This window comes from Acartia tonsa, chromosome 3 (assembly GCF_053477335.1).
Source record: "Acartia tonsa isolate MP-2025a chromosome 3, ASM5347733v1, whole genome shotgun sequence".
Taxonomy (NCBI): Eukaryota; Metazoa; Arthropoda; class Copepoda; order Calanoida; family Acartiidae; genus Acartia; species Acartia tonsa.
The window spans coordinates 41,719,693-41,732,985 of record NC_137262.1 but is presented as its reverse complement, the minus strand read 5'-3'; the positions used below and the strand labels follow the sequence as shown (position 1 = coordinate 41,732,985).

Sequence of the window (13,293 nt, the reverse complement as noted above, 5' to 3'; positions counted from 1 at the left end):
TTTGCAGATAAATTTTCGTTATGATATTTTACTTGAATTTAAATAGGACGTAAAATTAAGAATATTTGAAAACAAGGACTACTACCTACCTACCTAATAAAAATTAAATTAGATGGGTAGGCGGTACCTTGTAAATTTTGAAAATAATACCTACTAAAAAATATATATTAACTTCCTAATTAGCAATTAATACCTAGGTACCCATCAATTTTATTTTAACCAAAAAAAGCGCCGGCTCTACCTTTTACATAATTGTAAATGTTCTCTAATCCATTACTGTACGAGTTTGACAGATCATCATCAACATCATTCCAATATTCTTGACCAGGGGTAGAATAATCATCATCTGCTAAATTTGGCTTCAACGACTCTTTCTTTTCTTTGTATTTTATTCTACTAAGGCAGCGGTATATTTGATTTTTGGTGTAATTTTTTCCGGTTATTTGATTGAATTTGTCAACTAACCTTGCCCATAAAGCACTGCTAGCCTCGTTTGTCAACGAGTTTCCATGAAAAATCATTCCTCTAATCTCATTATCACCAGTTATAATTGTTTTTAGGTCTTCAATATCATCTCGTGAAAAATGTGCGGGACTGTTGCGAGTTCGAGGCTCACTTTTTATGTCTCCAGCCACTTGAGATTCAAGCGTTAGCCAAAGATCCGAAGTGTCATCGATCCCCTCTTCAATTCGACGTTGTCTTTCGCTCAGTTCAAAACGTTTAATTCTCGACAGGCAATTTGAAATTTGTTCTTTGGTATAGCTACAGCCTGTAGTTGTGTTATAATGGTCGATAAACCGTTTCCATATTGAGCTTTGCTGGTCACGTGATGATATACTTTGAAAAATAAGATGTTCCCGAAATTCTTTGTCGGCAGTTATGATTTCTTTGAGCATGTTCTTTTGCTCCTCGGTAAATCGGGCAGAATTTTTCGATGCCATTTTTTTGTTTGCTTTAATACATTACCTAATCTGAAAAAGATTAACTATAATATCTAATAACCATTTGTTTAATTATTATATCTGTAAAAATGTATTGAAACGTAAAAAGAGAAAGGCGAATAGACATTTTTTTCAACCAAACCTAAAAATACAAAGAACTCAACCAAAATTTGGCATTGCAGTAGCTTTAAAATGAATGATACAAATGTGGAACCGAGAAGAAACGGGTGCAGAAAACACAACTCCTAGCGAAAATCGCCGTTTCCAGCCGAAATTTTCTCCCCTTTTCTCACCAAATTATAATTTTTAATCATTGGAGACAAACTCGGTTTTTCAAAAACTAAAAATTTCCAACATACATATTTGCACTTGACTGGTAGCTTACGCGTCAATATAATATAATTAATTTTAATGGAAAGGTCACTTTTACAATAAAAAAAATCATTATGACATAGATCATATTTTCCTTCATACGTTATATTGATTATCGTTAAATATCATGGATTTACATTGATTACTTATAGGAATCATTAGGTGTAAAAAAAATTATCCTGTTAAGATTCTACTATAACTAACTTAATGTCATTTTATCATCCTTTTACATAAAGAAGTAAGGTCTTTTTGTTAGTAGCTTAAAATATTAATAACTTCTAAAATGAATAAAACATTAATATTTAAACAAAACTACCTAGTTATTTTTTAAAAAAATTTGTATCCTATAAGTTAATTATTTGGTAGGTAAAATATGAAGTTAGAAATTTATCTATAATAGCAACCGATAAAACTACATTACGGACGGACTGACAAAGTGAATTATAGAGTAGCTTACGTACTGACAAATTTACAATTAAAAACACAAAAATTACAATCTGGAACATTGAAATCAGCTGACATAAAAATTGCGGCTTATTGTTTTGTTTACGAATAAATATATAAAACAAGGAAACAGAGTTAACAACTTTTTATTTTATACGACAGAGTTGACAACTTTTAAATGTATTATTTTATTTTATGATTTATTTTTTAATCTTTAAAAGTTTTAATTGATTGTTTTTAATTGTAAATGATATTAAATTATATACCATTTTAATCTGTTTCTGATGAAATGTAATAATTACATAAAATAATCGTAATAAGAAATTATTTGAAGTAATATAATTTGCCTTTTTTGGAGCATTTTGTTCGTTTACATTTGTTCACAGACTATTGTCGGAAAATCAATTATTTGGAAGGAGTTTTTAAGCTACTACCCCCAAAATCGAATGAAGGGGGGTATAAATCAATAACCCCTTTCATCTGAATAAATTAAGCCAGATTGCGGAAATTTTCCTGTGAATTACAATTGTTGTTGTGCAGATCGTACTTATTGACCAAAGGGGTATATTATAGGCATAAAAATAGCCTAAAACCATTTCAAGGAATCAAGCTAAAAATAAAACAGTCAAGATGCGCGAAGCGCACTCGAAAATTTTTAACCTCACTAACCTAAAATCGAGAGAGATGTACCCCGCCCCCCCCCCCACCCATCTGCACGCCTCCGTCAAAAACTCGAAACAAGAATTTTTATGCATATGTTAATCATAAATACAAATATAGTTTAGTTATGTCTATATTCAATGTGAAAATATATTTCTTTTAGTTGAGTTTAGAAAAGATTCAAATATAGATTATCAATAATGTTGTTTCTGATAGTTGAATTATTTTCTACTATTCTGATGCTAAACAATAAATGGTAATTTCTACTTATAAGTATTTTTAAACTAGGATGACAACATTAATAAAACGGAGCATAGTTTTATTTTGGAACGGTACGGCTACAGTTCAAAGCTAACTTCTTTTTTTAAGTTACATTCACAGACAGACAGCCTGATAGACCAAGTGAGTTATAGGGTAGATGCTCATTGTTCAGCTGTGTTATTACATAAAAATCAACCTATGGTACCATCTAGGAGCTACCAAAATTAGATACCTAATGTCGGTCAGAACAATACCTCGACGGACCAAGTAAATTTTTATAGCTATTGGTATAGAGAATCTGGACAAAAAAATTCAGCCGTCTGTCTTAAAAAACAGTAGAGAAATAAAATAAACCCCCCACCCTCTAGAGGCCCTTTTTTTTGACCAGTATTATTAACAGTCCTCTTTTTTTCCTTACTCATTACTAACGGCTGCGCTCCTAGCATTTAGAGGCTTTAATATAGAGTAAAATAGCCTAAAACTATCATGGAATCTACTTGAACCTTCTCTAACAGGACAACTCAATCATAAGTTACAAGCAAGTAAAGAAAATTATTGCTTTATATTAATGCGTAAACTGTATATTAACTTGCTACACCAATTGGAGTTACGGGACTTTTGAAGCTTATTGAGTTCATTTCTGAACCCTCAAGAAAATGATTTTAATTTGCTTCACTTTTATGAAGTTGTCATAATAAGTGAGCAAAGCTTTTCTATAATTAAGGTTTGTCCGTTACGTCGTGCAGTGTTGAGCACAATTTATCAACCTAATTTTCTTTTATCAAATTTCTTATCTGCTTTTAAAAATATATTTCTTTCTTTAACATTTTTGTAAATAATATGTGTAAAAATTAAAACTAGAATGTAATAAATAGTAATTGATGGTTCAGAAAGTTAAACAGAGAAAGCAATGTGTGAAATCCTTAAAAAATTGAGAACTCTAGCGGACAAATTTATAACTACATATAATAGAAGTTTAGAATTTTATAACTTATTATGTTAAGTAGTAAGGTTTTATTGTTTGACCATTAAGATTTCGTTCATTACTGATTTGCTGTAGTTCTTTACATAGGTCCTGAGATAGTTTAATGCTATTTTATTTGCAAATTTAAGTCTCGGGAAGGTTATGAGTACATTTGATTTAACCTAGATACAAAGAATTATGTTATTTGTAAACTTAACAAGTATAAAACATCCTTAAAAGCGAAGGATTGAAACGGTAAGTCAAACAAATATCAACACTTGTACTCAACAGAACTGTAAAAGCAGAATATTGTATAAGTCGAAACAAAATTGTAAGTAAATTTGCTGCAAAACTGTTTAAGGGCATACTTACATTTTAAGAATGGATTATAGAGATGCTTCGCTTATAACATAATACCGAGTTGTTATAAGAATCAGTATTGGGATGGTTCAAGGCTATCGTTTTGCTTTCCCTGCTCATTTTATGCAGAGCTAGGGGCGCAGTTGCTTTTTTATCAAATAAAGGATGTTTGAATCTGCAGCGGCACTTCCGAGAAGTGAAAAGTATATAAAAAAAATCTCGGTATATTATATTCCCAAAATATTAATATGTATAGACCAAGGGCGTCCAAGCTTTTTTATTTGGGGGGGGGTAACATTTTTTAAAGGGGGGGGGGTAAAATGGAGCGCGAAGCGCGCAGCAAATTTCCGCCCCCCCCAAAAAAATTGTTACCTCGGGGGTAACATTTGCTTGGGGGGGGGGGGGGGTAATTACCCCCCTGTGAAATCTGTTGGCAGGGGTAAATTTTGTTTCCCCCCCAAAAAAATTTACCCCCGGAGTAAATTTTTTTGGGGGGGGTTTTGATAATGTATTAATATTTAGTAGTAAAAATGCGCGCGAAGCGCGCCAAATTTTGTATTGTTAGGGATTTTTTTTTTTTTTTTTTTTTTTTTTTTTTGGGGGGGGGGTATTTCACCCCCCTAGAATTGTTTGGGGGGGGGGGGGGTAAATACCCCCTCCTAAATGTTTTTGGGGGGGGGATTCACCCATTTACCCCCCCCCCCTTGGATGTCTATGTATTGAACATAAATTTATTAAGGAGTAAGGCGCCAGTACCAGTACCATTTGTTATTTGGCATGGAATTAATGCTTGCTCTCAGGATAATGAACTATTACAACTCAAAAGGTAATAGTATGTTGTATGTATGTCTTTTCGTCCATCCGTCTTTCAAATATGCATACTAATATCAATGTTTTTCTCTTACCACAAATTGTATGACTTAACATCTTATGCAAGGACGTCCAAGGGGAAGGGTAAAATGATAATTGAATTTTTTAGGTGGGGGGGGGGGGCTAAAAACCCTTTTAACCCCTCTTTTACCCATAGACGTCCCTGATCTTATGTCCATATAATACTAATTGTAGAGTAGCTTCGCTAAGGAATTCTGTTTCTTTTGACATTAGTACAACCTTAATTCTCTTATGACATGACGTAAAAATGTACCAAAATACTAAAAATCTAAAATTTAAGCATTAACAAGGTTTCTGAAAAATAAAGCGTCTTTTAATACGTTAATTTCATCGTTATAAAAGTTTTAGATAATATCATAGATGTAAAGGTACAAATTGAAAAAACAAGGATAACAACATTCATAAAAGCGAAGCTCTGAAACGGTAGGACAAACGGACATTAACACTTGTATAGTGTCAGAACTGTATAATCAGAATATAAATGAATAAGAGTCAAAGCAAAATTGTGAGTAAACTTGTTGACAAACTTCTTGATACAGGATAATGTTTAAGGACATACTTACATTTTTAGGACTTGATTAAAGAGTTACTTTGCTTATAATATTGTACTTTGTTGTCCCAGGAATCAATATACTAAAAATCAGAACAATCGGATAATTAGATCACTTAAAAGTTTGTTATTAAAAAAGAAAAAAAATAATATGTTTAAAATGGACGTACGGACATTCTGGTAATGATTATAGAGTTGCTACGCTTTCTATATCGTACCTAACTACCACAGGAATCAAGATGCAAAGTTTAAAATCTATAGGACAATTCTAACAAGCTTAACATTCTATATTGGGTGAAAAATAAGCAAAAAATATTTAATTTAGGACTTGATTATAAGGTTGCTTTGCTTATAATATTGCTTTGTTGTCCTAGGAATCAGTATACCAAAAATCAGAACAATCGGATAATTAGATTACATAAAAATTAGTTGTAAAAAATGTAAAAAATCAACATGTTTAAAATGGACGCACGGACATTCTGGAAATGATTATAGAGTTGCTTAATTTGAAATCGATAGGACAATTCTAACATGCTTTAATTAATGAAAAAAAGATACCCATCTCAGACGTACGGACGTACGGACGGACCGACCCTTATTATAGAAAAGCTTCACTTTTAATAAGGAATTATTTTTTAGGCTATTAGAAACAGAAATACCCGGAACATATGTTTATAATGTTCAAATTGGAATTGACTGTGATACAGATAAGGTAAATCCAGATCTGGGTAAATCAAATATAATTTCTCAGCAAAAGTTAAACTAAATAGAAATTAGCAACAACTCAAGATTACATTGTTTACAGACGTATTTAAATGACTCTTTTAAGTTGTTTTGCATTCACCGTACAAGTTCTTCCAGAGCATCTATTTCAACCCCCTTATACTTCTTCTAAAATTGTTAGGCTTCTTTTGGGATGAGTTTGGTCAAGATCGGCTCAAAAGGTTTAAAGCTCCTTGATAATTATAATTATATCTTTTAGTCCAATAGTTATCTGATGCCAGCTGTTAGGCAAATTGATTTTGTCTGTCAGAAAATTAAGGTATGCCAATTTATTTTATTCATTTTAAAATATTTTTTTTTTCAGATACGTTTAAATTTTTACAAGAATAATCAATGACCAATTTACCAATTTAATTGTCATATTATCAAACGCTTTGCTAATTTACTATTGTCTACGCCTCCAGAGGCATCTAAATGCAAAGATATAAACCTACCTATAGTCTATAGTATTAATCTTTACTTATGATATCCAGTGGCTAGAGAAATCTTAATAAACAGATAGACAGACATACATTCTATCACTAATATAGATGAACAGATAGACAGGCATACATTCTATCACGAATATAAATAAACAGATAGACAGACATACATTCTATCACTAATATAAATGAACAGATAGACAGGCATACATTCTATCACTTATATAAATAAACAGATAGACAGACATACATTCTATCACTAATATAAATAAACAGATAGACAGACCTACATTTTATCACTAATATAGATGAACAGATAGACAGGCATACATTCTATCACTTATATAAATAAACAGATAGACAGACATACATTCTATCACTAATATAAATAAACAGATAGACAGACATACATTCTATCACTAATATAGATGAACAGATAGACAGGCATACATTCTATCACTTATATAAATAAACAGATAGACAGACATACATTCTATCACTAATATAGATGAACAGATAGACAGGCATACATTCTATCACTTATATAAATAAACAGATAGACAGACATACATTCTATCACTTATATAAATAAACAGATAGACAGACATACATTCTATCACTAATATAAATAAACAGATAGACAGACATACATTCTATCACTAATATAAATAAACAGATAGACAGACATACATTCTATCACTAATATAAATAAACAGATAGACAGACATACATTCTATCACTAATATAAATAAACAGATAGACAGACATACATTCTATCACTAATATAAATAAACAGATAGACAGACATACATTTTATCACTAATATAGATGAACAGATAGACAGGCATACATTCTATCACTAATATAAATAAACAGATAGACAGACATACATTCTATCACTAATATAAATAAACAAATAGACAGACATACATTCTATCACTAATATAAATAAACAGATAGACAGACATACATTCTATCACTAATATAAATAAACAGATAGACAGACATACATTTTATCACTAATATAGATGAACAGATAGACAGGCATACATTCTATCACTAATATAAATAAACAGATAGACAGACATACATTCTATCACTAATATAAATAAACAGATAGACAGACATACATTCTATCACTAATATAAATAAACAGATAGACAGACATACATTCTATCACTAATATAAATAAACAGATAGACAGACATACATTCTACCACGAATATAAATAAACAGATAGACAGACATACATTCTACCACTAATATATAAAAATAAACAGATAGACAGGCATACATTCTATCACTTATATAAATAAACAGATAGACAGACATACATTCTCTACCCCTAATATAAATAAACAGATAGACTGACATACATTTTACCACGAATATAAGGGTATAAGTGGTGATTAATCCCCCCCCCCCTCCTTAAAAAAAGAAAATAGTTTCAATTTTGAGTTTTTGACCCCACACCCCCCCCCCCCAAAAAAAAAAAGCTTGGACGTCCTTGCCTATATAATAAAGATTACCCCCCCCCCCCCTATTATTTTGAATTTTTACCCCCCTTAAATAAAAAAGTTTGGACGCCCTTGATTCTACCATTAATATAAATAAACAGATAGACAAACATACATTCTACCATTAATATAAGAATTATAACAATTTTATTTAGGATGACCCCCATCTTGCTGGCGGCTATAATGGTATAGGAATATCCCAGGGTGGTTTATTAATCCGGGGCTTGGCACAAAAATGTAGCAACCCGACAATGAAAAATCTGGTGACCTACGGGGCTCCTTCAAATGGAATATTCGGCATTCCAGAGTGTCAGGTATGGTTCCCCTCAAATATTTAAAGGGATAAGACAATTGACGATAAATTTTGATGTACAACCCCAATGATCATACACAAAATTATCTTTTCCGTAGGCTGCTATTATTGTTTGAAACGTTTGAACACTCAACTAAAGAAATCAATCAATTAAAATTCTATTAGAGTCCCCAAAGTTGTTTGGCCAACGAATAAGAAACGTTATTATAAATAAAACTTTGGGGACTAATGTAATAAACAGCCCAATGTCCTCTTCCTGTATCAGATCAAGGAAATCAGTTGCTACACATAAAATTTCTCTTCTCCTTTGATATTTTCATCCTTGTTATAAAAATATCTCTAGATTTTGAGTCTTCACTACTGGAAAACATTTAAAGTCAATTGTTCAAACGCCATATTTCAAAGGTGAAGCCTTTTTACAATTAGGGTCAGTTCGCCTTTCCGTCTGTCCTTAACGTATGACTCTGAACGTTAATTTAGGCACTTTGTATGATGATTATTAAAAATTGCAATGATTGGCAATATTCGTTTGCAGTGTAGATTTGTTAAAAGCTTCGATTTTATGGATCGTGACCTTCTTGTTTCATCTACTATTTCTACAATAAAAAGATGACGTACCACATATACTTTTTAATGATAATTCCTAATTTGTTCAGAAGAAATTAGGTTCAGAATTTGTCTGTGAGTTTTTGAGAAGAATTATTGACATGGCTGCTTTTAATCCCAGTATACAGGTTAAACATTTTCGTCATAAGTTTTATTTGAGTAGATTTCTTCCAAATGTAGCGATGCCTTTTTTAACCTTTTTTTCACTAGAAAAAAAGGCTTGACTGTAATTGAAAGTTCATATGGGGGAGGGGGTAAGATTTTTCGCAGGGCTCTAATGGGATGAGACAATGGTCGATAAAACAATGTACATCCCCTATGATTATTCACAACATTACCCCATCTGTAGATTACAATAATTGGTTGAAATGTTTGGACACTCAACTAAATGAACCAACCAAACAAATAAATAATGGTCCCCAAGTTGTTGAGCCAACATTTGAAAAAACGTTATTATTGAACTTTGGGGACTAGTGTAATAAACAGATCAAGATCTCCTATCCCTCCCTGAAGACCATGTCTCATATATATTATTAAGCTTATTAAGTATATAAAAGAGACATGTTGACTTTTTATTTTAGAGTAGATTTGCAAAATTTAGAACTTAAGCTCTGATTTGATATCAGAAATTAACCGGAATAACAAAAAAATATTCCAGAAGTTCAAAGAAAAATCCTCGAATTAAAGAAAATATCACATTTACGTATGTTTCTAAAATTCTAAGCAAAGAAATACAACTAAAAGCTTAGAATTGTAAAATTAACTAGGATGACATAGTTCATAAAAGCACAAAGCACTTTAATTAGAAACAAATCAGTGCTGGTTTTGCGGTAATTTTCTTTAATTTATTACAAAATTAAATAAATAACAACTCTTGAAATCTTATAATTTGACCAAATTACTTTAGGTCTACCTATCGTCTACACCCCTTTAGAGCAGGGGAAAGGGAGAAGTGAACCTATATTTTTAAAGAAAAAGTAAAGAAATTTGGGAGAGTAGAGATACCCTTCACCAAAATAGTTTAAACCTTTCTTAGATATATAAGAACCTTTGTAAAGGAGAACCATATCAGATCCTACTACAGACATACATCCTGTTACTCTTATATGAGGATAATTCATTCTACCTACAGTTTTATATTTTTTAGAATCTAGCAGTTCCTGCTCAATATTGGAGAGATCCTTTTAATTTCAAAGAATTTGCCAAAAGTAATTTTCCTTTTTTTCCCAGAAAAGGTTTTATTTTTTACATCCATGAATAGTTATTTATTGCTTAGTATTATAGACAGCTTTCCGTGGATATTTAATTTGAAAATTTAAGATTTACACCAGTTTTGTTAGACCCGATTGGCTGAAGGCTCGGGTTAACAAAACTGGTATTAATTTTATGGTTTATAATTTAATTTCCGTGGAAAATTGTCTGTTATTCATTACTATAGATGATTTTTAAGTATGACTGAGAACCGGTTCTAATCCACTGGATATTAATCGTTTTCGAAGCAATACGGGAATAATATTTTATTTTTAAGTAACGAAGCTCTACGGGAAATGTATTTTTTTTTGTAATAAGCGACGACTAAATTTAAAACTCAATTAGTTTTTTTGTTTCTGATGTTGTTATCCTTGCTTAGATTCTGTTTTCCTGTCTGATTTGAACAATATGAAAGAAGATAAGAATGCTGAGTATAAAAACTCAATTGAAAATTTAGGAAATTTCATAATGATTAAATGGGCTAATGATACAACTATTGTTCCAAAGGTAAAAATTGTCAGTGAAACCAATCTACACCATTTTTTTATTAATAGGACAGTTGTCTGATGGTAGGTAAATATATTAAAGATTATAAGATTTTTTTTGTTGGCTATGTCGGTCTTGTTTCTTTGTATATAAAAATGTTCTAAAGTTTTGACTAGAATTAATATCTTCCATCATCGTATGTTACTTTTTTCATATATTTTGCTAATGATTTTTAACATCTTCGCTGCTAAAGGGCCCTGGGACAAACGTCGGAGTAGACACTTAACCTAGCCTATTCTAAATCATCTTATACGTTTTTTTAAATACCTAAACACTGAGGGGGGGGGGGTTATTTTAGGGGGGCTAACCTAACCTGTAAAGAAAAACTTAATTACCTTAATATTTTAGACACTTTGTCCACTCTGACGTTTGTTACTTCTTCGTTTGTTCTAGAATCTGCTAGCGGACGTAATCTCCTTTGTTTTGATAGGAATCTAGCCATTTCGGATATTATAAACCTGGACAAGACAATCAAATAGAAACATTACAGGTTAATGCACCAAATAATTTATCCTTATGACAAAGTAACAGGATCTCGTGTGTCTGTGTTTGTATGTCTGTATCGAAGGATCTCGCTAACCGTCGAACTGTTATGGTTCTTCTTTACATAGGTACTGGGAAGGTTTATAAATATTGTGCGAGATTACCTCGATCCTCCCAAGAAAAATGACCCCTATCAAAAAGTTTTATTTAGAGGCCTTTAGGGGTGTAGCCGTTAAGTTTATTTAAAAGAAAATCTTACTATTAAAACAATAAATATAGATGTTATTACAATAAAAACTAATTTGGCATTTTTACTTGTGGTAGGAAAGTCAGTTTTACAAAGAGGATTGGTTGGGTCTTAGAACTTTAGATGAAAATGGTAAGATGCATATTAGGGAACCTACGGATATCTTCATGTAAGAGTACAGAAATCGGATATCAGAATATGAAATATCATAAAAGTTTAAATCTTTTATATCTAATATGAGTCGAGAAAAACTCGTTTCTCCTATTCCGTCTCTAACGGACGGACAGACGGACGGATTTTGTGAATGATAAGAGTATTAATGAAATACTTTTGGATCTAAGTGTTTTAAGATTTCCATAACAGGGAAAACAACTCTAAGCCTATCCGAAAATGGTTGGTCAAACCGTTCAAGAGATCTCAGCGAAAATCCAAAATAATGTGTCTTTATTATTTCAACATAAGTATGTAGTTATAATGTCATTACATTGGTCGATTTTATGTCAAAAAATAAATACTGTCAAAAAATATTCCAAAACTGGCATGTCAAAATTTTATCAGCCATTTCTAATTTTTATTAAATCCATAAAGTCGACATAAATCCTTTAAATATTATATCAATCTAATGCCAACATTTTTGAATTGGTTCTGATACTTGTTATTATCAGGAAAACTTCACTTGTACACTATACCTGGAGACCACATGAACATGAAATATGATTGGTTCAACAAAACTATTATTCACACATTCTTTAACTAAAACTTGTGATTTAGACTTTATTTATTTCCTTGTAATACATGTTAAAAGAAATTGTTATTGAATATTTCTCAGCTAGAATTATAAAGAAATATTTATTGGAATGATCATCTATTCTAAGTAGCGCAGTTACTTCAAAGTAATGGTGTTTATGTATTCGCCCGTCTGTCCGACCGCCTGCGAATCACAATTATGATTCTATGAATAATTTGAAATTACATAAAACACAGCTAATATCTTATTTTTTTCTCTAAATTTGCATGCTGTCATCATGATCAAGATCATAAAATTAACATCAGTTTTGTTAGCCTGGGCATTCGGCTCCATGGGGTCAAAAAGAACTGATTCATTTCACTATCCATTGAAAGTTTTTTATAATACGCTAGTTAACAATTCTTAGATCCAAATGTTTTCTATTGCGATGTTTTTGGATACTGCTATCCATGTGAAGGATGAAAAATAACCTTAATTTATATGGAAAGGTAAAAATCAAAAACCCCTATTTCTAAAAACTTAGTCATACACTTTCTTCAAAAATATTGATTTAATGTACTTTAATTTTGAAAACAAAAATTATGAAAAATATAAGGTTTAACTAATTTGTGTCAATTATGTTACAAGTAACTTAATAATAATAAAGCAATTGAAACATATAACAAAAAGTTTGAAATGAAGAGAAAAAAAAGTGTAAGTTTAGTGTTATATAAGTTGAAGATAAAGAATTTCCATTCTTCTTCACAAGTTCTATAGAAATTTATCAAGAAAAGATCCACACACTTCCAGGAATTTGACTTTTTAGATAGGTAAAAATAGAATATTAGTTTTTTGATATTCTTTATTTCGTATTTATTAGCCAAGTTAGTCAATTATTCTTAAATTCTACCATTCTGATAAATTAAAGAATAAACTTGATTTCCCTAACTGCCAG

General features: G+C 31.1%; 2 protein-coding genes across 3 annotated transcripts in view; one reads left to right on the top strand and one right to left on the bottom strand.

Annotated features, from left to right (window-relative positions):
• The window catches only part of LOC145314216 (organic cation transporter protein-like), a 76,309-nt gene that overhangs the window by 47,999 nt on the left and 15,017 nt on the right, over positions 1 to 13,293 (bottom strand). The window lies entirely within an intron of this gene.
• Positions 2,536 to 12,419, top strand: LOC145315254 (palmitoyl-protein thioesterase 1-like). Its single transcript, XM_080155284.1, has 11 exons — positions 2,536 to 2,673; positions 4,742 to 4,828; positions 6,083 to 6,155; positions 6,426 to 6,485; positions 8,321 to 8,479; positions 9,135 to 9,212; positions 10,232 to 10,292; positions 10,715 to 10,842; positions 11,312 to 11,371; positions 11,689 to 11,743; positions 12,277 to 12,419. Exons 1-11 carry the CDS (start codon positions 2,618 to 2,620, stop codon positions 12,366 to 12,368), a joined length of 909 nt encoding a protein of 302 aa, XP_080011410.1. The 5' UTR covers positions 2,536 to 2,617; the 3' UTR covers positions 12,369 to 12,419.

Excerpts from the sequence above, each read along its gene's own strand:
- LOC145315254 (XM_080155284.1), top strand. The coding sequence starts at position 2,618 with ATGTTGTTTCTGATAGTTGAATTATTTTCTACTATTCTGATGCTAAAC. Across the intron at positions 2,674-4,741 it reads CTGATGCTAAACAATAAATG|GAGTAAGGCGCCAGTACCAG; the intron begins GTAATTTCTACT and ends AAATTTATTAAG. Across the intron at positions 8,480-9,134 it reads TCGGCATTCCAGAGTGTCAG|AAGAAATTAGGTTCAGAATT; the intron begins GTATGGTTCCCC and ends TAATTTGTTCAG.